At 40.5% G+C, this 22,195-nt stretch overlaps 1 protein-coding gene across 5 annotated transcripts in view; it reads right to left on the minus strand.

Moving 5' to 3' along the window:
- Positions 1-22,195, minus strand: part of adgrb1a (adhesion G protein-coupled receptor B1a) — a 143,470-nt gene that overhangs the window by 33,137 nt on the left and 88,138 nt on the right. For all 5 annotated transcript variants that reach the window (XM_086154902.1, XM_086154901.1, XM_086154903.1 and 2 more), the window contains 2 exons: positions 20,040-20,166; positions 295-398 (listed from right to left, as the gene is read on the minus strand). In XM_086154902.1, coding sequence (XP_086011028.1) covers positions 295-398; positions 20,040-20,166 — 231 coding nt within the window. The remainder of the gene's footprint in view (positions 1-294; positions 399-20,039; positions 20,167-22,195) is intronic.

A 22,195-nucleotide genomic window follows, 5' to 3' on the forward strand; every position in this document is an offset into this window, starting at 1 on the left:
TGCCCAGCCAGGTTAACCAAGGACTTATTTGCATAAATGAACATTTTTAATTGATGAGAAATAGCGTTTTCTTTGCAGTAACCATCGAAAAAAAACATTTAATTTGGACAATTTCCTCATTAAGTTATTGAAAATTAAGATCGTGTTTCAGCCTGCCATGTGATCAGTTCATAGTAATATGAAAATGTCATGAGTACCATGATAAATTCCATAATTTAGATTATATGACACGTGCATTGAAAAATATACAATGATTTGTGGAACAGTAGTCAATCAGAGGTTGCGTCATCTCACCTCCAGACTGACACATAGATGATGATGAGTAGCAGCAATGTCAGTGAAGACACTCCACAGCCAACTATCAGTGTCACAGATGGGAGCTGAGCCTTATCCATGTTCTGTGCAAGAGAAATCACATAAAAAAGACATTGAACAAGCCAGTTTTACAATGCAATCTGGACTCAATATTAATCAATTCTGTTAGCAGATCATGTTTACTTGAGCTCTACATTTCCACACAAGCGCCAAGCTTCCCATCAATAATGCAATGAATATAAATATTGTGGTGAAAAATGTCACAGCAAACAAACTTGGAAGAAAGGGGGGAAAAAAAACAAAAAACATGGCACGGTCTCTGGTGTGTGGAGACTTTGACAGGGGCTGTCAACTGATGAATGCAAAAACAGAAAAAAACCCTGCTGGCTCCATTTGCTTCGAGCTCGCCCCCTAACTAGGTCACTCATGGTTCAAATGCAGCCAACAACGTTCCCCATACTGACATTTCAACCTCGCTGCTGTTCTTCAGGATACCATATTTCTCAAGACAACATTGCTCTGTCTTACAGTCAGACATTATTTGCATACCCTGCACACCCTATCTCTTCTTTCAAGTCTTAATTTCGATAACTCTTAAATGCTGGTGATAATACAGTATGTATGGATCATTAAATGAACAGTGGCTCATTTATCTACAGTGGGAAAAAAAAAAAAAAACTCAGCTGAAAGCTGTATAAACAGAAAAGATTGATCGCTTTATCATGCAAAGATTACGCAGCACATATCCCTTAGTCCGAAAAAAAATAACTAAATCCAAGCCAGAGAAAAAGGAATTTACAATTCAATAAAATGAAATGATTTGTACTATTCATATTCTCTACACACAAAATGTATAAATTAGATTGGGGAAAAATGAAGAAGAAGTGATATTCTTTGTTTAATCCAGATTTCATTTCTCATTGTCACAGCTGGAAGTTACTTAACTAAAAATAGTCAGTAATAGGCATGGAGATCATCCAGAAGTTAGGATACAATTAGCTGCTTATATAGCGTGTATCTGGCAAACAAAATTCAGAGACTGGGGCAATAAGAAGCATCAGTTTCTTTTTTCTTCCTGTGTTGTTTATGTTTAAGTCGCCGGCATCTTCTATCTGCTTTTTTTTTTAATTTAATGCGCAGTCTTGAAGAAAGCACAATGTGTTAATGCAGACGATTAGCACTAGAACCTGTGTATCCATGTTATCGTGCGGCAAATTTATTTTGGGGATCAGAGGGTTGAAAAAAAGAAAAAAACGTAATGAAAGCAAATCACTACTTCAGGGCTGCATGCTCAATTGGTTTCCCCAAGGTCAAACTGAATCAGCAGGTTAATCAGACAGTTCAATGCTTCATTTCCATCTCGTATTTACATGCAAGCTCTATCTACAGATCTTAATTAGAAAGATGCTCGCATGGTGTTTCCCACTGTGTAGGCATCCCGTCTACTCAGAAATAGATCCTCAGCTCATGTCGGAAGACATAATTATGTTTTAATGAGTGACATTAGCCTTAAACAACAGCAAGTGAAAATGTGATGGACAGATAGCTATTACTACATCTCCTTGTCAGCTTCTTGGAGGAAAAGCCCTGCATATAAATCAACAGACATTGTATATTTGAATTACGCTGTAACATGATCTTATCAGTCATGTCTTATATGAACATAACTGTTTGCCTGCCAGGTATGAATGCAATTTGGATTTAGAAAACCAACACACATGGCCAGATGGACAGTAATTACAGAATATTTCTCCATCCGCGCAATTCTATTTCAGCTCCTATTGCCAATGGTAAGTCAGAAGTGACACAAAACTATAAGTTCACGGATTAATTTTAAGTAATTACAGGCATTTCTGTGGAGAAAAATACTGTATTGAATAGTCAGTGCAAAGGGAGATTCTATATAGAGATAAAACACAGAACAGCTTAGAGCAGAAGTACATGACTTCAAATCAACATCAGCTATTTCAGAATATTCTCTTGAAAATAATTTATTAGCAAATTTGATCTACATTTAATTTTGTTTTATCATGCTGCATTCTTTTATTCTGCATCACTTACTTTGCTGACCGGCATTTTTTTGCAGTTTAATATAAAATAAGACAAATAAGACAACAAAGATTAATGGAATGGGTTACTAAGAATCTGAGTGCTTCTAGATTGCAGATGTGGTATAAAAAATGAAGTTTAGATGTCAGATGACAGATGCACTACTATAAGCACACAAAGAAAAAAAATAATCAATGACTGATTTTCCTTCAACAGCTCTTTCCTTTAAAATAACTTCTGATAGTAAAGTAATGTAGATTCGGAAAAATAAATCAGTTAACTAAGAAGCAAAAATATCAACTAATACCGATTGGTCCACCAGGTTGTTAAACCTTGAATCCAGGATGAGCAGTGTGGTCCTGGCCATAGAACAGTGAACCAGCTCTATACCAGCTCTGGAGACGGCATTTGACCGTGTCCCGCGGGAAATCTTGTGGGGGGGGTGCTCCCACACGAGTATGGGGTACCGAACCCAGTGATATGGGCTGTTTAGTCCCTGTATAATCAGTGTCTGAGCTTGGTCCGCACTGCCGATTGTAAGTCGGACCCATTTCCACTGAGAGTTGGACTCCGGCACGGCTGTCCTTTGTCACCAATTCCGTTCATAACTTTTATGGACAGAATTCCTATGCACAGCCAGGGTGTCGAGGGGATCCGGTTTGGTAGCCGCAGGATCGAGTATCTGCTTTTTGCAGATGATGTGGTTCTGTTGGCTTCATCGGGCCATGATCTCCAGCTCTCACTGGAGCGGAGTGTGAAGCGGCCAGGATGAGGATGAGCACCTCCAAATCCGAGACCATGGTGCCCAACCGGAAACAAGTGGAATGCCCACTCCAGGTCGCTGAAGACAAAGTGGAGGAGTTCAAGTATCTTGGGGTCTTTTTTCACGAGTGACAGAAAGATGGAGCGTGAGATCGACAGGCGGATCAGTGCGGCGTCTGCAGTGATGCGGACTCTGTACCGGTCTTTCGTGGTGAAAAGGGAGCTAAGCCAAAAGGTGAAGCTCTCAATTTACCAGGCGATCTACGTTCCCACTCTCACCTATGGTCACGAGCTGTGGGTAACGACCAAAAGAACAAGATCACGGATACTAGCGGCTGAAATAAGTTTCCTCCACAGGTTGGCCGGACTCTCCCTAAGAGATAAGGGTAAGAAGTTCGGTCATCCGGGAGAAGCTCGGAGTAGGGCCTTTGCTCCTCCACATAAAGAAGAGTCAGATGAGGTAGCTCGGGCATCTGTTCAGGATGCCTCCTGGACACCTCCCGAGGAAAGCATTCCGTGCATGTTCATCTGGGAGGAGAGCAAAGGGAAGACCCAGGACACGTTGGAGAGACTATGTCACCCGGCTGGTCTGGGAGCGCCTTGGCCCCCCCAATAGGGGCTGGACCATGTGGCAGGGGAGAGGAAGGGCTTGGCCTCAGTGCTCCAGCTGCTGTCCCCGTGACCTGACTGGATAAGCGGAGTTGGTTGGATGGATGGATGGATGGATGGATGGATGGATGGATGGATGGATGGATGGATAATAATAATTGGTATCATTTTTAAATGTGCAGTTCAAACCTATTTGGGTTTCCCCAAACATATGTCACATTCATGCTGATCTTTCAAAATGAAAGGTTTCCCATTAACAAACTAACTTATCAAACTCCTTTTAGACATTTAGTCAAACTTTTATGAAATGTGAATCGTGGTCAGTGCTCTTTATAGGCATGCAATGATTAGTGGCACAATTCTTCATTTATATCATCAAGCAGATTTGGGGCAATTCTCTTAATGTACTGGAATCCCTTTATTCCCTCTCATGGTAGAGAGGCAGATGGTCCTGCTGCTAAACAGTATCTCATGTTAGGTGGTTCACTGTAGCAAAATGTGCTGAATCACTTGTTTCAAAGTAATAGAGTATGCATCACTGAATCAGAATTAATGCAATGACCACACATAATCAATATTCAAGAGTTGCCAGAGGTATCTGGCAAATATAGCGAGCCATTTCAGTACATTTAATTCATCTTGCAGTCCACGTTAACTCTTTAAGAGCACATGCTTTGTGCTGCTCATTCCACACTACCTTGTGTGGAGACTTGCTAAACTCACAAGACTCCTGATCAGGTGATCGTGGACAGGCTGCTGCTGTCAGTTGCTGGAATAGGTGGCCCTCTGACCACCATCAGTAACTACATGAAGCATTTTCAAAAGTTAACTTCAGAGTTTCTATTCTGAACCACTCTCAATAAAAAAGTACACATTGGGAAGAATGCAATCGTTAAAAAACACAAATTGACAGGCATGACCTACACCAAAATAGATGTAGAAATGTGTGGCTTTGATTTGTACTATACTGCCAGTGGATGAGCCTGCCTTCCACTTATTTTTTTCCTGGCATGTCTTCTCCGGTCATGTCTCTGTACCCACAAGTTGGTGCTCCAGTCAAACCCCATCTGATGCTTGGTTTGGTAAAATGTCATGAAAACCTATTTTAGGGCAATACTCAGGCTTGCACTATGTCAAACTAAGGCTTTACTCATAGCAAAAAAAAAAAAAAAAAAAATACATTTCTCTTTAAATAAGAGAAATAAGAGTACTTAGCCAGATTACATGGTACAAAATCAAACCATTAGAATAAAACACACTTACACAGAAAATAAGAAAATGAAAATTACACTTTTTTAGTATGGTATTTCCTCTTCAAAGCTCTCAGCGTACTACATCAAGAATGGTAAAGTGATTGTATGTTAGTGCTTGAAATAAGGGTTTCAAATGAGTCCTAGATGTAGTGAACTGCCACTTCGAGGGCAAGGAAGCTGAACAATCATTTCAGGGGTGTTGTTAAACTATTCAGATAAAATCCAGTGTTAGAATTATACAGAGGGACCCCATGAATTGAGTTTGCGTTTGATGCTTGTGAAATTACAAAAGCGAGAACAGAACTAAAAGTCTCAATGCTATGAAGTAGCAGACCGCAGCGGCACAACCACACTCAGTGTACGTAACTCGTTGTAGATGGTTTGGGGGGAAAAAAGTAACAATGGAGTCTCATAATAATTGATTCATTCTGAAATGGTATTAGGATGTGTACATTGACATATCATTTTACAAAGTTGTCTTTTAAGAGAACTGTTAAGAGATCAAAACGTATAGTTAGCAGCAGATCAGCTTATACTTGGCAACAACTGAAAATTGGGGCAAAGGACCTCTCTCTATATACAGTTCGGCCCACAAATATTTGGACAGTGACACAATCTTCATGATTTGGGCTCTGCATGCCACCACATTGGATTTGAAATTGAACAACTACAATGGAATTGAAGTGCAGACTTTATGGTAAAACTATATGATTAAACATGTAGGAATTGTAGCTATCTTTATACAAACACTCCTCATTTCAGGTGCTCAAAAGGAATTAGATAAACATAACCCTTCGTGAAATGTTACTTTTCAATATTTTGCTGAGAATCCTTTGCACGCAATGGCTGCCTGAAGTCTGGAACCCATGGACGTCACCCAACACTGGCTTTCCTACTTTGTGATGCTTTGCTAGGCCTTTACTGCATCTGTCTTCAGTCGTTGCTTGTTTGTGGGTCTTTCAGCCTTAAGTTTTTTCTCGACCAGGTGAAATGCATGGTCGGTTGAGATCTGGTGATTGACTTGGCCATTGTAGAACATTCCACTTCTTTGCTTTAAAAAACTCCTGGGATGCTTTTGCAGTATGTTTTGGATTATTGTCCATCTGTACTGTGAAGCGCCGTCTAATCAACTTTGCTGCATTTGTCTAAATCTAAGCAGAATGTATGTCCCTATACACTTCAGAAGTCATCTAGCTGTTTCTGTCTTTTGTCACATCATCAATAAAAACAAGTGACCCAGTGCCATTGGAAGCCCTGCATGCCCATGCCATTACACTGCCTCTACCATGTTTTACAGAATCATGAGCTGTTCTAATTTTTCACCAAACTTTCATCTTATCATCATTCTGGTATAGGTTGATTTTAGTCTCATCTGTCTAAAAAATGCTGTTCCAGAACTAGGCTTGCTTCTTCAGGTCTTTCTTGGCAAAGTCAACTCTGGGTTTTCTATTTTTGAGGCTGATTAATTGTTTGTACCTTGTGTTGAATCTTTTGTTAAGGGTTTTTCTTCACCATGGAAAGAATTCTGCGATCATCCACCAGTTGTCTGCCGTGGACTTTTTGAGTTCCCAAGCTCACCAGTGCACTTTTTTTTTCTCAGAATGTACCAAACTGTTGATTTAACGACTCCTAAAATTTCTGCTATCTCTGATGGATTTCTTCTATTTTTTCAGCCTCAGGATGGTCTGTTTCACCACTGTTTAGAGTTCTTTTGACCCCATGTTGTGCATTCACAGCAAAAGCTTCCAAATGCAAACGTCTCACCTGAAATCAACTCCAGATCTTTTAACTGCTTCATTGATGACAAGGCACCAAGTGAAGAGCCCATGCAGCCTTGTTATTGTTTTGCAGCCTTCTGAGTCAATTGTCCAATGACTTTTGGCCCCTTGAAAAAGGCAGCTATGTATTAAAGAACTGTAATTCCTAAACTATTGCTCTGATTTCTATGTGAATACTCTCAAATTACAGCTGAGAGTCTGCACCTCAAGCTCATATTGATTATATAATTGTATCCTAAATATGTTTTCATAAACAGCTAAAATAACAAAATTGTGTCACCGTCCTAATATTTCTGTATATATTAAAAATGTAATATTTCCTCTGAACCAAATAGAATCTCACTCTTCGTCCGTAATGGTAAGCTGGTAACCTACATTAGTTGTGTAAACAGATGTTCCGATATCATCAGGATATACAAAACGCACACACACACTTGATGCACATGTGCACATACACACATGCATGCATGTGCAAGCACTCATACACGCACACATAATCCATGCAGGTATCCAGCAGGAATGAAGCCAGCAAGCTGGGTGCAAAGCAAGGTGACCTCAAGGTGATTAATGTGTAAACCACAATACATCTACACCCCCCACCCCAAAGACACACACACACACACACCCACACACACACACACACACACACACACAAAATCAATGCTAAGATAATTGCATATGACAACATGCATATCTATAATTGTTCCAATCCAACGTACGCGCTATTTCATGCCATCATTTAGGTTGCCATGGCAATGCCATAACACGGCAGTAAATGCTAAATGCTGCATCTACCGTAATGCAGGGATTCTATGCAAGGTCTGTGCTGCCTGTGGTATTATATCAGGTGGATACTTATTAAAGGTGCATAGAGAAAATGCAATCATTAATTAGACAGGGGTTTTCCTGACAAAGACTCAGGATATCTACTGGAAAGCATGATCACTGATTCATATTATCAAGTCTCGAGTAAAAGTCCTCATTGACTGATTATCTTTAAGTCTGTGGAGGTCATCAAGGACAAGGTGGAATGGAAGCTTCGTCAGTTCATGAACTGGGAAATTTGTTCTCTGCAATTAACCCATCATGGATGAACCATAAGCAGTAGGCTGCCTTCTATCACTAGGAGGAGCTGGAAATCGAAACAGGAATGTTCGGTTCCAAAGATGATTGCTCTACCTCCTGTGCCACAACCCCCCCCCAGCTTTTCACCGTTCCTATTAAGGAGACTAATGAAGCTGATACTGATAACTTTCTAGCTCCACTTGGATAAAAACACCCAAGGCCTGGAAAGGAATCCACTAACATCTATAAACCAGCTTAGTAAACAGAACTTTTATCTTCCACATTAATAAAATATGCATTTTATTAACTGATTGTGGAGAAAATACAAAATGATTATATCCACTTTGCTTTCGGGCACTGAAAATAAAAATCAGCCTTTCGGCAGCCAAAACAGCCCTCTTTTAGCAGAGAATTAACTATGTATACTGTAACTGTCATGCAATATTAGTTTTGCATTGTGCCAGCTACAATAAGAGCTGAACTTATCAATTATTCCGATCAGTTAATGCACTCAACCAAAAAAACAAAAAGCCTAGACATGGAGTTTCAAATTTGCAATAACTTTAGTTGAAGCTGGGAAATTGTTATAGCGATTGACATCAAAAGATAAATGAGGGAAACTGAGAAAGGGCATGAGCTTGACAACTCGACATTGGAAATAAACTGAATTTATTAATGGTCAGTAATGTTTTGCTGTGACAAGATATTGTATGAGAGGAGCCAGACTGGTGTCTGAGTCATCGATCAAATAGTGATAGTTGATACCTAGTCTGGCATCATTTCTTACTTTCACCCTGCACAAATGGCTGAATGAAAGCCTCTGTTTCAAACAGATCCAGCAGAAAATGTATATTATACATATGCATAAACAGACATGCACCAGACAGACGGACCGACAGAGGGACTGACAGAAAGACAGATAACGGTTTTACAGGATTAGTTGACCCATTCGCTTTTCAAAAACAGAACAATTTCTTCATATTTAGTCTAAGACTTTTGCAGTCTGGTTTCTGGAAACCAACACTACATCCATTCAATTCCAGGACCTCCCCCACCCCCAACTCGAGCAGGAAATAATTGGCTGTGTTTATAGCCTGTCTTGTCTCCAGGTTTGATGTGTGTGCCGGGGCCAAGTTAATTAAATCCCTCTGATTAATCTGCACTGCAGTGAGTTCCTTCTCTAAACGCAAAAGGGGGATTACGAGTGCAGCAAAATGGAAAGAGCTCTGCTAAGAAAGACAAACTTTTTTTCTCCTGATTAGCCAATGGAAGAGCTTGGCCAGAGGATTCACATGATGGGGTCAAAACTATGTCCAAGTGTCCAGTGTGTTTTTATAATTTAAGAAAATATACAAAATATTTCACAATGCAAATCAAACCTCAGAACCTCATACCGAATTAGTTGAGGCCCAGGTTAACAACAACCGCCACTGGCGCCGATAACCTACAGGGTACCAGTGGAAATTGGGCTACTGCGGGTCGAAGAAGGAGAGGAGGAACGTGCGTTCGGAAGCAGAGACAGAACAGGAAAGCCAAGAGTCTGGGACTGAGAGTAGAGGCTTTGAATATTGGCAGGAAAAGGTAGAGTTGGTTGACATGATGCAGAGAAGGAAGGTGGATATGCTGTGTGTCCAGGAGACCTGGCGGAAAGTTAGTAAGGCTAGGAGCGTGTACCAGATAGACTTATGAGTCTGACATTGGAAATTGACGGTGCAATGCTTAATTTTGTAAATGGCTATGCCCCACAGCTGGGATATGAGTTAGAGAGAAGTTCTGGAATGAGTTAGATGAAGCGATGCAGAACATCCCCAGAGATGAGAGAGTGATAATTGGTTCAGACTTCAATGGTGGTTGGTGCAGGCAATAGAGGTGATAAAGTGATGGACATGTTTGGTAAACGGAATAGGAAAGCAGAGGGACGGATGGTGGTATACTTTGCAAAAAGGATGGACATGGCTGTGGTGAATACTTTTTTTCTGGAAAAGAGGAACATAGGGTTACTTAAAATAGCAGAGGTACGAACACGCAGGTAGAATACATATTGGATAGACAAGGTAATCTGAAAGAGATCAGTGACTGCAAAGTAGTAGTAGTAGGTAAGATTTGTAGCAAGAAAGCATAGCATGGTCTGTAGGATGACTCTGGTGTCAAAGAGGATCAAGAGGATAAAGGCAGAGCAGAGGACAAATGGGAAGAGTGTTGTATGGTCTTAAGGGAGGAGTTGAGAAAGGTTCTGGGTGGTCTGAGAGAGCTTCCAGATACAACTCACAGCTAATTTGATCAGCGAGATATGCAGGAGAGTGCTTGATGTATAATCTGGAAGGAAAGTAGATAAGGAGACTTGGTGGTGGAATGAGGAAGTACAGAAGAATATACAGAGATTGTGAAGCAGGACTCTGAAGGGACTGAAGAGAGCAAACAGGAGTACAGGGAGATACAGCATAAGGTAAACATAGAGGTACCAAAGGCAAAACAAAGGGCTGGAAAGAAAGAAGGGAGAGAATGGTCTATACAGGTTGGCGAAACAGAAAGATAGAGATGGAAATGACATATAGCAGGTCCAAGTGATTAAGGATAGAGGCGGAAATGTATTGACAGATGCTACATGAGTGATGGGAAGATGAAAAGAGTGCTTTGATAAGATGACAAATGAGGGGAAATGAAAGAGAGGCAAGGGTAGAAGAGATGATGATTGTAGACCACAAAGTAGGAGATATTAGTAAAAGTGAGGAAGGCATTGAAGAGGATAAAGAGTGGAAAGGCAGTTGGTCCTGATGATGTACTCATTGAAAAATGGAAATGTCTAGGAAGGCACCGGTAGAGTTTACGGGTAGATTATTCAACATGATCTTATGTGAGAAGTGAGAGTGAGAAGTTGCCAGCAGAATGGTAGCAGAAGTGTGATGGTTCCCATTTTTAAGAATAAGGGAAATGTGCAGAATTGTGACAATTATAAAGTGCTAAAGTCGATGAGCTATACGAAGAAGTTAAGGGAAAGAGGCGTGGAAACTAGACCGAGAGTGGAAGTCAGCATTTGTGAGCAGCAGTATGGCTTTATGCCGAGAAAGAGTACTACAGATGCAGTATTTTCTTTGAGAATGCTTATAGAGAAGTAAAGAGAAGGCCAGAGGGATCTGCATTGCAATTTTGTAGACCTAGAAAAAGCAAATGACGGGGTTCCATGAGAGGAACTCTAGTATTGTATGAGGAAGTCTGGAGGAGCAGAGAAGTATATTAGATTGGTACAAGACATGTATGCTAGCTGTGAGACAGTGGTGAGGTATGCTGTAGGGGAAACAGAGATGTTAAAGGTGGAAGAGAGGCTTCATCAGGGATCGGCTCTGACCCCCTTCTTGTTTGCAGTGGTGATATGCAGGCTGACAAATGAGGGTGGACAGGGATCTCCATGGAAAATGATATTTGAAGATGACAGTGTGATCTGTAGTGAACGCAGGGAACAGGTTGAGGGAAATCTTGTGAGGTTAAGGTATGCTCTGGAAAGGAGAGGAATGAAGGTTAGTTGCAGACAGACAAAATATATGTGGGTGTATGAGAGGAATTCGGGAGGAAACGGTGAGGCTACAGGGAGTGGAAGTCAAATAGTTGGGGGATTTCAAGTACTTCCGGCCAACAGCTCAGAGCAACAGAGAGTGTGGAAAAGAGGTAAAGAAACGCATTCATGCAGGTTGAAACTTTGCTGTCCTTTTTGTCTATGTCGTCTTCCTATTTTTCGCAGTGTTTTTTGTTTGACTGTACCGCCTATGGCACATGTCACAAGCCACATAGTCCCTCACGGCTAGTATAAATGCAAAATTAAAAATGTTCCTCTGGAGGAGGGTAGTTCCTATAACGAAATTCAAGTTGAGCAGTTCTTAGAACTCTGTTATTTGAAACTGTCAAAGAGCAGCTATGGTCCCATTCTAAGGGTCTATTTTCATTTAAACACAAAGGCATGGGTTATAGGGGAATTAGGTGATCTGAGTACTGCTTTTAAATATTTGTTTTTACTAACTGTGAATTGAATTAAGAGAGCTACTTTGCACAAATCCGCAATAAATTCCAGTTTTCCTAGATAAATCTTGTACTTCTTGGTTAATGGAATTATGGCAGCCAGATTTCTTTATTTCTTAAAATGTTTCACCAGCTGTCCAAGAGGCTTCTTAGAACTGAGACAGCATCTAGAAATGGCATTCGGTCTTTGGTTTCCATTATGGAAGTTTAGTACCATGCCTGACTGAATTGAAAGAAGAGACTGGGCGCACACTATAAGATCGGTGTATGTATTCAGAACAAAAATCAAATTAAAGTTAATTTGCTCGTCTTTTACTTCTTCCCTCCCTCTCTCAATCACCCCCCCCCCCGCCCCCCTCCCCCATTTTTTCTTATAGTTCAATCCAACGCAGATTTATATTAGTCCATGTGGGACCCAAATCATATTGTCAGTCGCACACTATTTTCTGTTATGTGTAAGTATCATAATTATTGTCATGTAGTAATAGCTTAATAAATGACAATAAACTTTACAACACTGAAATATGAGCAAAGGGCAAGTCATCATTCACTCCCAGACAGAAAACGGGCAAAGCTGGGCTGTTCTCCATCAAGTCTTCTCAATCATACAACTCAGCACCTTACAATCACTCCTACGACTGTTATTTCTCCTGATTATTTTTTTTTTTCCCCCTTAGCCTATCAGGCTTAATGTTAAAATTATATTGCTGATCAAATGCATACGAATAGATGTTGTCAACAGTTTCATTATGATTTTTTTTAGTTACTATACATGCATTTGAATAGATGTATATAATTTCCTTGCATTTCTTCATTGGGGTACTGCAAGTTAGTCTTTGACAATGCTGCTTGACGATTTTAGTCGCTTAATGTTAGATATACATCGGGATTTTTTTTCATTTGTTTGTTTTTTTGTAGTTCATACATGGTGAAATCATTTTGCTTCAACGTGTTACCTTAAATTTGAGTTGACTTTATTTCGGAAAATTTAGACAGTGTCCCAATATGCGAACATTGCTTTTCTCAAAAAAGACATCATGTCAAAAGACGATGGTTGTTTTTTATGCTTATCAGGTCCAGATTAGCCAAAACAACAAATAGACTAAAAAATAAATCAAATAAAGATGCAAACCATATTGGAGCTTGGATCGGAAGAGCTGAAGACAGTCAGGTTTAAAATACAGACCATTATGTATACAAATGAAACAAATTCATTATAAAACTTGCAAAATATTAAATTGGCTAAGTATAACTGACATAAACCCTGGGTGTTGAGCTCCTCTTTCCATCCCATCCGCGTTCAGGTAATGCTTTGTTCTCATATGTACAAATGAGTTGTTTACACTTCAGCTGAGCCACACTGGACTGGTTGACCTGCAAATTGAAACCTGCTCTTAAATCTAAACTGCAAATCTAAACGGATTTAGACTTGACCAAACAGACTCCTCTCTACCAGCTCTCTAACTCAGTGTTTCTGAAATACCTGTGAGTGGACAAACAGATTAATGCCTTTAGTCTCCTGAAAACTAGAGCAGGTAAAACTAGCCATAGGACATTTCAAGTAGATAACACAAAGATATTACGTCATACGTTGCATTCCAACTGAGTGCCTCCAGACTAGATTATTGACATTACTAATGGGAAACATTTACAGCCTTATATCTATATTTTGTTTTTTCCTTGAGTCAAGAATGTATATCAGAATCAGAAATATGTTTATTCATCCCAGTGGAAATTGAGGTAAGTCACAGGGTCTTGTGAATTTTAAATCCATGGTTTTGCTAGCTTGGCCACAGCAATAAATACGGACATCAATTGACATTCTTCTCACTTTGGACAAAATATTACAGGATATAAATCCCATATTAGATAGAGTTCCCACAGAAAATTACACAGTGCCATGTGAGGACCCTTATCTGGAAGACACTGGAAGTTGATATAACCACGATGCATCTGGTTTCGCAGGTGCATCAAAGTAAGATTTAATTCACTTTCAGTGAATCTGGTGTGGATTATGGAAAAACTTTTAACGATTGGTCATCATTATCTATGGAGCCATATAATGTTTATATCAGATTCTGTTCAACGCTCCACCCCGTTATAGTGTGTTTTTATTTCAATTTCATGGGTAAGTACTTGCTCTTTTGGGGACTCAGTTTGATCTATGTACAGTGACACTCCTTGAAAAAGTTCTTGGAAATTAAGGGAGATAAAAAAAAATGAATGTAAATAATTTCTTAGAATTGGCAAGAAGTGTGTTTAACTGGCACAATGAAATATATTGCAAATATATATATTCATTCACTTATATTTACTTTCTGACCTCACAATGTGCCTGAATTTAGAGGTTCCTTATAGCACATCTGAACAGAGGTAAGGCTAAGAGCACCTCAAATGATGTCAACCAAGATCAGTATTTGAGCTTCTTCTCTGTAACTGCAGTGCAATTTTTTTCTCTCTGTTTCCTTCTAAAAGCCTGCAGCGGAGTTGGACTGAGCAAAATGGACATGAGAGGTGGTAGTAAGAGAGTAAATGATGTAGTAAGCAGGGGGAGAGGAGGATAGTGAAAATATAATGCAGCATCAGAGCATGGCATGACTGAAGGGTAGAGAAGAAAACGATTGAGAGAAGAGCATGAGGAGAGAAAGCGGGAGAGAGGGAGAGAGAGAAAGAGGCTGGGGTGATTATCATGCTGGGGCTGTCGAAGGCTAGCTGCAGACACAGCGACTCGGCCATTTGGAAACGACTATGGGTTTCAGTAGGAATAATTAGCATGGTAAGCATGTCTGTCTCACAGCATCATAGGTTGCAGGGAAAGGGACAACAGAGTGAGGAATTCATTTCTGGCAAAGGAGGCTACAGTTCAGTTTCCCTTGTGGCGAGTGAAGTCTCCGGGCTGCAGCAGAGAATTGGAACAGTTTTTCACAGGTGAAGTAGGCCGCGTAGATACTTCATTTTTCATTGCTAACTTTTATTCATGAATATGCCAGTTCTTAAGATGGAACAACAATCTAAAACAGAAACATGGCTCACTGTTTGGCACTTTGAGCACCTCTAATAACAAGAATACAGCCTGATTCCCAGAATGTGCTTGAAGACCACAATGAGACAAGAATAATAGCTATCAGCCTCAAAGGGGTACAGGCCAGTGTCTCCCTCGGCCGGTCCCAAGCCTGGTAAAATGCAGAGCGTTGCGTCAGGAAGGGCATCCAGTGTAAAATTTGCGAGAATCAATTATGAGAATCAAACCTCAGAATCTCATACCGGATAGGATGAGGCCAGGGTTTACAATGACCCCCATTGGTGCCAATAACCTACACGGTACCAGTGGAAATTGGGCTACTGTGGGTCGAAGAAGAAGAGGAAGGTGCGTTCAGAAGCAGAGAGAGAAGAGGAAAGGCGAGAGTCTGGGACAAAGAGTAAGGACTTTGAATATTGGGACAATGGCAGGAAAAGGTAGAGAGTTTGTTGACATGATCCAGAGAAGGAAGGTTGATATGCTGTGTGTCCAGGAGACCAGGTGGAAAGGTAGTGAGGCTAGAAGCTTAGTAGCACGTTTTAAGTTGTACCATCATGGTACTGACAGGAAGCAAAATGGAGTTGGAGTTATCTTGATGGAGGAGTTTGTGAGGAATGTTCTGGAGGTGAAAAGAATGTCAAATAGACTTATGAGTCTGAAATTGGAAATTGACGATGTGATGCTAGATGCTGTTGATGGACATGCCCCACAGGTGGGATGTGAGTTAGATGAGAAGAAGTTCTGGAATAGTGTTGTATGGTGTTCAGGGAGGAGTTGAGGAAGGCTCTGGATGGTCAGGGAGAGCTTCCAAATGACTAGACAGCTACAGCTAAAGTGCTTAAAAAGAGTACAGCAGATGCAGCATTTAATTTGAGAAAGCTAACAGAGAAGTAGGGAGAAGGTCAGGTTACGACAGGGTGCCAAGAGACGAACTCTAGTATTGTATGAGGAAGTCTTGAGTGGCAGAGACATATGTTAGACTGGTGCAGGACACGTATGCTAGCTGTGAGACAGTGCTGAGGGTTTGCTGTAGGAGTAACAGAGATGTTCAAGGTGGAAGTGAGGCTTGGTCAGGGATCAGCTCTGAGGCCCTTCTTGTTTGTAGTGGTGATGGGCCGGCTGACAGATTAGGGTGGACAGGGATCTCCATGGACCATGTTGTTTGAAGATGATATTGTGATCTGTAGTGAAAGCAGGGAACGGGTTGAGGAAAATCTTGAGAGGTGGAGATATGCTCTGGAAAGGAGAGGAATGAAGGTTATTTGCAGAAAGACAAAATATATGTGCGTGTATGAGAGGAACTCTGGAGAAAACTGTGAGAATACAGGGAGTGGAGATCAAGTAGTTGGATCTGAAGTACTTCGGGCCAATAGCTCAGAGCAACAGAGTGTGTGGAAAAGAGGTGAAGAAATGCATTCATGCAGGTTGGAATGGGTTAAGAAAAGTGTCATGGGTGCTATGCGATAGAAGCGTATCAGCCAGAATGAAAGGGAAGGTGTACAGGATAGTGGTGAGAGCAGTAATGCAGTATGGTCTAGAAACAATGACAATGACGAAAAGACAGGAGGCAGAGCTGGAGGTTCGCAGACATGCAAATGCTGAGGTTCTCTTTGGGAATGACAAGGATGGATAGGATCAGGAATGTCCAGATGGACAGCACATGTTAGATGATTTGGAGAGGTTAGAGAAGCCAGACTGAGATGGTTTGGTCATGTACAGATGACCGACTGGAATTGGACCTGCCAGGGTGGAGATCTAGATGAAGATCAAAGAGAAGAATTACGGACGTAGAGAGAGATGATATGAAGTTAGCTGGTGCGAAAGAGGAGGATGCAGAGAATAGGGTTAAAAAGAGAAGGTTGATTCACTATAACAACCCCTGAAGGGAAAAGCCAAAAGGGAAAGAAGAAGAGGTCCAAGTATACACATGTTGGCCTTGGTGTCACGCTAATCTAAGAGCGATTAGAAAACTGAGACTACTGATTTGGTAGTTGATCCAAACTCAAATATTGCATAGTTTCTTATCTTCTTTACTACTTTCCAGATTGTCCTACATGTTAAAATGGCTACTACTAATTACCACCAAATACACGGTTCACTAAGGGTGGTCAACTGAGGAAAAGCGTTTTTGACAGACAAAATAATTAATAGCCTGTTGATCACATATGGGACAAGGCATCCCCTAGACCAGTGGTCCCTAAACCCTGGGCCAACTGCCCTAGACAATTGGTAGGCATGAGAGCAAGGTATCTACTGATGAGGCCTGATGCCAGAGTAAAAGGCTAAAGGACTCTAAATACTCCACAACAACTGTAAACAAGGTTCTCGCTCCCAGACCTGCGAGAACATGAACAAAGATGTTTCTTGCCATGACATTTTAAGGGAACCCCAGGGGCAGAGCCCCAAGGGAAGTCCTCATATGCCCTGCCCACTACAGCACATGTTATGTTTGCTAAGCATTGTGGGAAGTTGACAAAAACAACAGTAATGCAGGAGCAGCATGGTGATGACGGCAGTGATTGAAACAGGCCTGTTTGCAGTTTAGTACGACGATCAGGCCCCTGCTGAGAGGTGTATAGTGCTGGGATGATTTCCTCACCACTCTTCTTTATCTGTACATGCAATTTGGCCTATGCAAATTTGTTGCAAAGGTATCACCACTCTTTCAAAGAATTACTAACCATATGCATATAAAGTCTTTATATGCATTACTAGATCTGTTACAAAGACTTTCATTCATCATACTTTGATGCCTTCTTTCTTAAACTGTCCACCACTGTTTAACATTCCACAGCATTGGTAAGATGGAACTCACAACAATTTAGTTTCCCTTTATCAATCATACCCACTTAAATTTTTTTGACCGACCACAAAATAGTTCTTAAATACCACATGAGCGAAAAAGTTGTCAATGTTGGTTCTCAACCTAGTTTGGGCGTGACAGAATCCAAAGGTTATGGTTTAGTCACTTATGTCATACTAAACCAAGAAATGCAACATTGCATAACATCTCCTCCAACACCTATCTCCACAACACATCCTCTTCCAGCCTGAACTCTTATCCTCTCCAGTTTTTTCAGTCAATAAAAGTTGTTTGTTCACACCCGAACTATCTGACTTGTTGTACCAGCCTGTATTTCGACAACATAAAAGAATACAAAGTGGTTGCATTTCAGCGGTGAAAGGAGAATGGAAGACACCAACTCCAGGACACAAGTATCAATTACCTATGCAGAGGCGTGTGTTCAGATATGCCTAAAGATGAGGAATTTGTGAGATCAAGTTGGACTGCTTTGTAGAATTCTTGGGCACAGTGGAAAGGATAAGGTATCTTGCCATTTGAGTGAAGTTGACATGCATTTCACAGCTTATATCAAAGCCTTAGCTCACAAACCACTATGGACAGTTTTCAAGAACCAGTTCCACTTGATAACCACTTTCATTTTGACAAATATGTATACCTCCCATTGTATCAAGTCAAATTTTAAAAGTGTTGTTGGCAGTTGCAGTTACAATACACAGGCTCAAGTTTCCGACCAAAAAAAAGACCTGAAGAAAGTCCTGAACAGCTTTAACTCCAAAGAGTTTAAGACCAGAATCTGATCAGGTATGGGCCATTTCATGAGTCACATTTCCATATTTACACCCGTTTGGTAAATCCATACAGGTCTTGAACCACGATGAAGTTTTGGTATTCCTCTGAGTGTCTCACATTTAAATCCAGATCTTAAAGTTTATAACCACTATTCTGTCTTGCATATGGGTTTAGCCAAATGACTGACAGATGGGCCAAACAACCTTGTGTATCAGATGTTTCATCCAAGTGGTTTAAACAATCATACAAGATGCTGTATTAATTTCGGTTAACGATAAACTGAATGCAGTCAAAAGCTTGTTTGTGACTTTTTTTTCTGAATAACCATGAATAAAAAGTAGACTAATTTGTTGGTCAGGCATGACTTGATGCAATACATTGCGGCTGCTGCAAAATTAATCTATAAGAGTTAATCTATCGATCAGAATTATAAATCACAAAAGTGTTTTGACATTGTTTGTTATGGCAAATTTAAGTCCTAAATATTGAAATAATCAAGGACTGACACATGATTATACCCTACCCTATAGGCAAAATATTAGAATCAGCAGAACAGCACAGCTCAAGTATGCACTTCTTATTTTAACATGTAAGCCAATTGCAACATGTAACATGTAAGGCAATTGTACTCCTCACCAAAATGCAACATCTTGTCTTACCCCTAAAGCCTCACACATACTACCACGAGCAAAGCCTTTCTTTTGGGCCAGGATGCACAGCATTCTGCCTCCTATCCCTTTAAGACAGCCTAAGTAACCATGCTGTTACCAGGGCAACTAGTGAACAAACTGCTTCTAAGGCAATTTCTAGTCTAATAATAACTAATCGCAGTGAATGAAAATTCCCCACAAAGACATTGGCCTTTCCACCCAAAGAAACTAGGACATGTGTGAGTCACTGGCATTCTTTTCTATTATCACAAAGTGGCACACACATATACACATTCAGACGGCGAACGTGCACACACCTGCGTGGTCTGTGTCCAGCTGCAGCCACACATTGTAAGGGAATGTAGCCTGCTTAATAAAACGTGCCCCATTTTATTTATTTATATCTACACATCACAATGCTGCACATTCTCCACAGGGCCTGGTAACCATGGAGACACCGTTGACAGTCAGATGTGCAGCAAATAAATAAATAAATCTTTTTAGTGACACCAATTGCTGGGGAAACTGGGTGCGTGCAGGTATGACCGTGCCATTTTATGAATCAGTGTGAATGCAGAGAGGTGTTGAGGTTAGCATCCTGCTGCATATCCCTTCATGACACACACACACACACATACACACGCACACGCACACACACCGTCTAGTTGTAACAAAAATACATTTCTTCATCTTCGTCTTCATCTTTACCAGTCACCTTTAGCAGCATGGTTTTGGCATGTCGACACAGAGGGGGAGAGGAGGGGGGAGGATCTGTTGATGCAATGACAATGATGCTCTTTAAAGGATGGCAAAATACACGCGCGCGCGCGCACGCACGCGCAGCTGATGCGTCCACATTAAAACCACACACGCTCAAGCACCGAAATCCACACACGTCTCCGCTATCTTTAACAAAGTCAAAGGTGGACTTACCATATCGAGATTTAGCCGCGCTAAAATGGCGAAGGTGGACAGTCTGTCACACACGCATTTGGTTCTGAATGAGTCGACGAGCACGGCTTTGCAGCCCCTGGAAGACCAAGATCCCAACAGAGAGGAGCTGCACGGGAGGAGAAAACACACACAAACGTCCACGCACAGACACACGGGCATACAGGCGCACATCAACACACACACACACACACATACACACACACGACGTGGTGAATATCGGCACCCGAAAAGAAGACCCCCACCCCAAAAAATAAAATAAAAAATAGAAAGATAAAGAGGAGTAAGACAGCGGCTGGAATCCCACCGCGGAACACAGGCGGTTCAATCCACGTTTTCTCCGCCAGCTGAGAACGGAGGCGCGGAGAGAGGGAAGTGAAGGCGGGGATGAGGAGGCTGAGAGGCGGCGTGCTGCAGGTGTCTGCCTGGGTACACGACACCGACACAACCCAAGCCAAAGCATAATAATAATAATAATAATAATAATAATAATAGTAATAGACCCTTAGGTAGCGCAAATTAATTGATGAGCTGAGACAAATACAGAACGACAATGCTGTTTGTTTTTTCTATGTTTTTTTTTCTTTTTGTTTGTTTGTTTATTAATTTATTAATCAACAATTAGAGTTCCCAACCACAGGGATAAAACGATAAAACTATTACGAAAAGAAACTAAATTCAATAGGTTGTTTCAGGAAGAGCCCTGGAAAGATAAAGTGAAAAGACCTCGAGTATGGTGTAGGTCACGTGTTTTCTACTGGACACATTTTATTTTTTTATTTCCCACAGACATTAAGTGTGAAAGGCTGGGTGTCTAAGGTTGAATTATTTCACTTACCGGTATGTAAATGTTAAAAAATAAAGAAATATAAACTAGAAAGACATCTAAATATGAAAATGCCATTGAAGCATTGCACTGTTTCCTGGAAATTACTTGGGCATTTCTGAGTATTTGTAAACAAAGACAGTTGATTCCCGCAGCCATCTCTCATGCATTTGTTGAAGTCACTTTAAGTCCAAATAAGATTTTTTTTTTTGAATCAAAAAAAGTCACTAATATGCCTCGAGTAGGGTTCTTTTTTGCACTTTTGGATTGCTGTTATGATTTTAATAATTCAGCCGTATTGGCAGGAGCAGCACCATGAGTAGTAGTAGTAGTAGTAGTAGTAGTAGCAGAAGTAGTAGTAATACCAAGAGCAGGAGTAGAAGTAGTAGTCACAATAATAGTTGTCATAATAGTGTTGCAGGGAACTAAAATGCAACATGACAGACATACATATATTAATTCATTTATTTTAAGTTGCATAGTTACTAGTGTGTCTTGGGTGTTTTAAAGCTCCATGTAGAATCAACAAACAGGGTCAAGACTTAACATGGTTTTTACTTATTCATGTATGTATTATTAGATGTCTGTGACTCCCTGACTACATGATAGGCTTAAATGAATATGAAATATTAATATACTTAAATGGAAAAATTTGTATATCAGTGTGTACCACTCTCACTCATTCTCATATGTCATTTGATGAAAATTGCTTATCATTATTATTATTACCTCTGTCACTGTAATTATATCTATTTATTTATATATGAAATTGTCTCATGTCAGTTGTTCTCATCACAACATTGAGCAGCTTTTACAAAATGAATATTTATTTATTTTGTATGTATCAAGTCTACCGTGATGTCTGCAATACAAGAATGAAGCTGAGAAAAAAAATTGACTTTACTACAGCACCTATCTTTAGAGGCTGTCTGAAAATTCCTGCGCTAACAAATAATATAATGAGAGATCTGACATTGCAAACCAGCTGAAAAGTTACAAAAATGAAAGATGATGAACTGGAAATGAATGGAAATAACACATTTCCCAATGCACTGTGGACAGCAAAGTAGGAATTTGTACAGGGAAACTCGTGTAACTCTACACTATACATGTGACAATAAATGCTTTGAATCTTGAAACTTTTGTAAGGGTCAGTATGATTCTGAGAGCAGGCACGTGGACAATGCAGGGACCCCAAGTTCTTGGCTACTGTTCAAAGTTGAAAACGTCTGAAATGTAACGCACTGTCCTGCATTCTATTTTTCTCCATAAGGTGAGGGAAGTGTAACACTTTCCAAATAGTAAGAAAAAA

This window comes from Fistularia commersonii, chromosome 11 (assembly GCF_037954325.1).
Source record: "Fistularia commersonii isolate RoL2024-O1a breed Wild chromosome 11, RoL_Fcom_v1.0, whole genome shotgun sequence".
Taxonomy (NCBI): domain Eukaryota; kingdom Metazoa; phylum Chordata; class Actinopteri; order Syngnathiformes; family Fistulariidae; genus Fistularia; species Fistularia commersonii.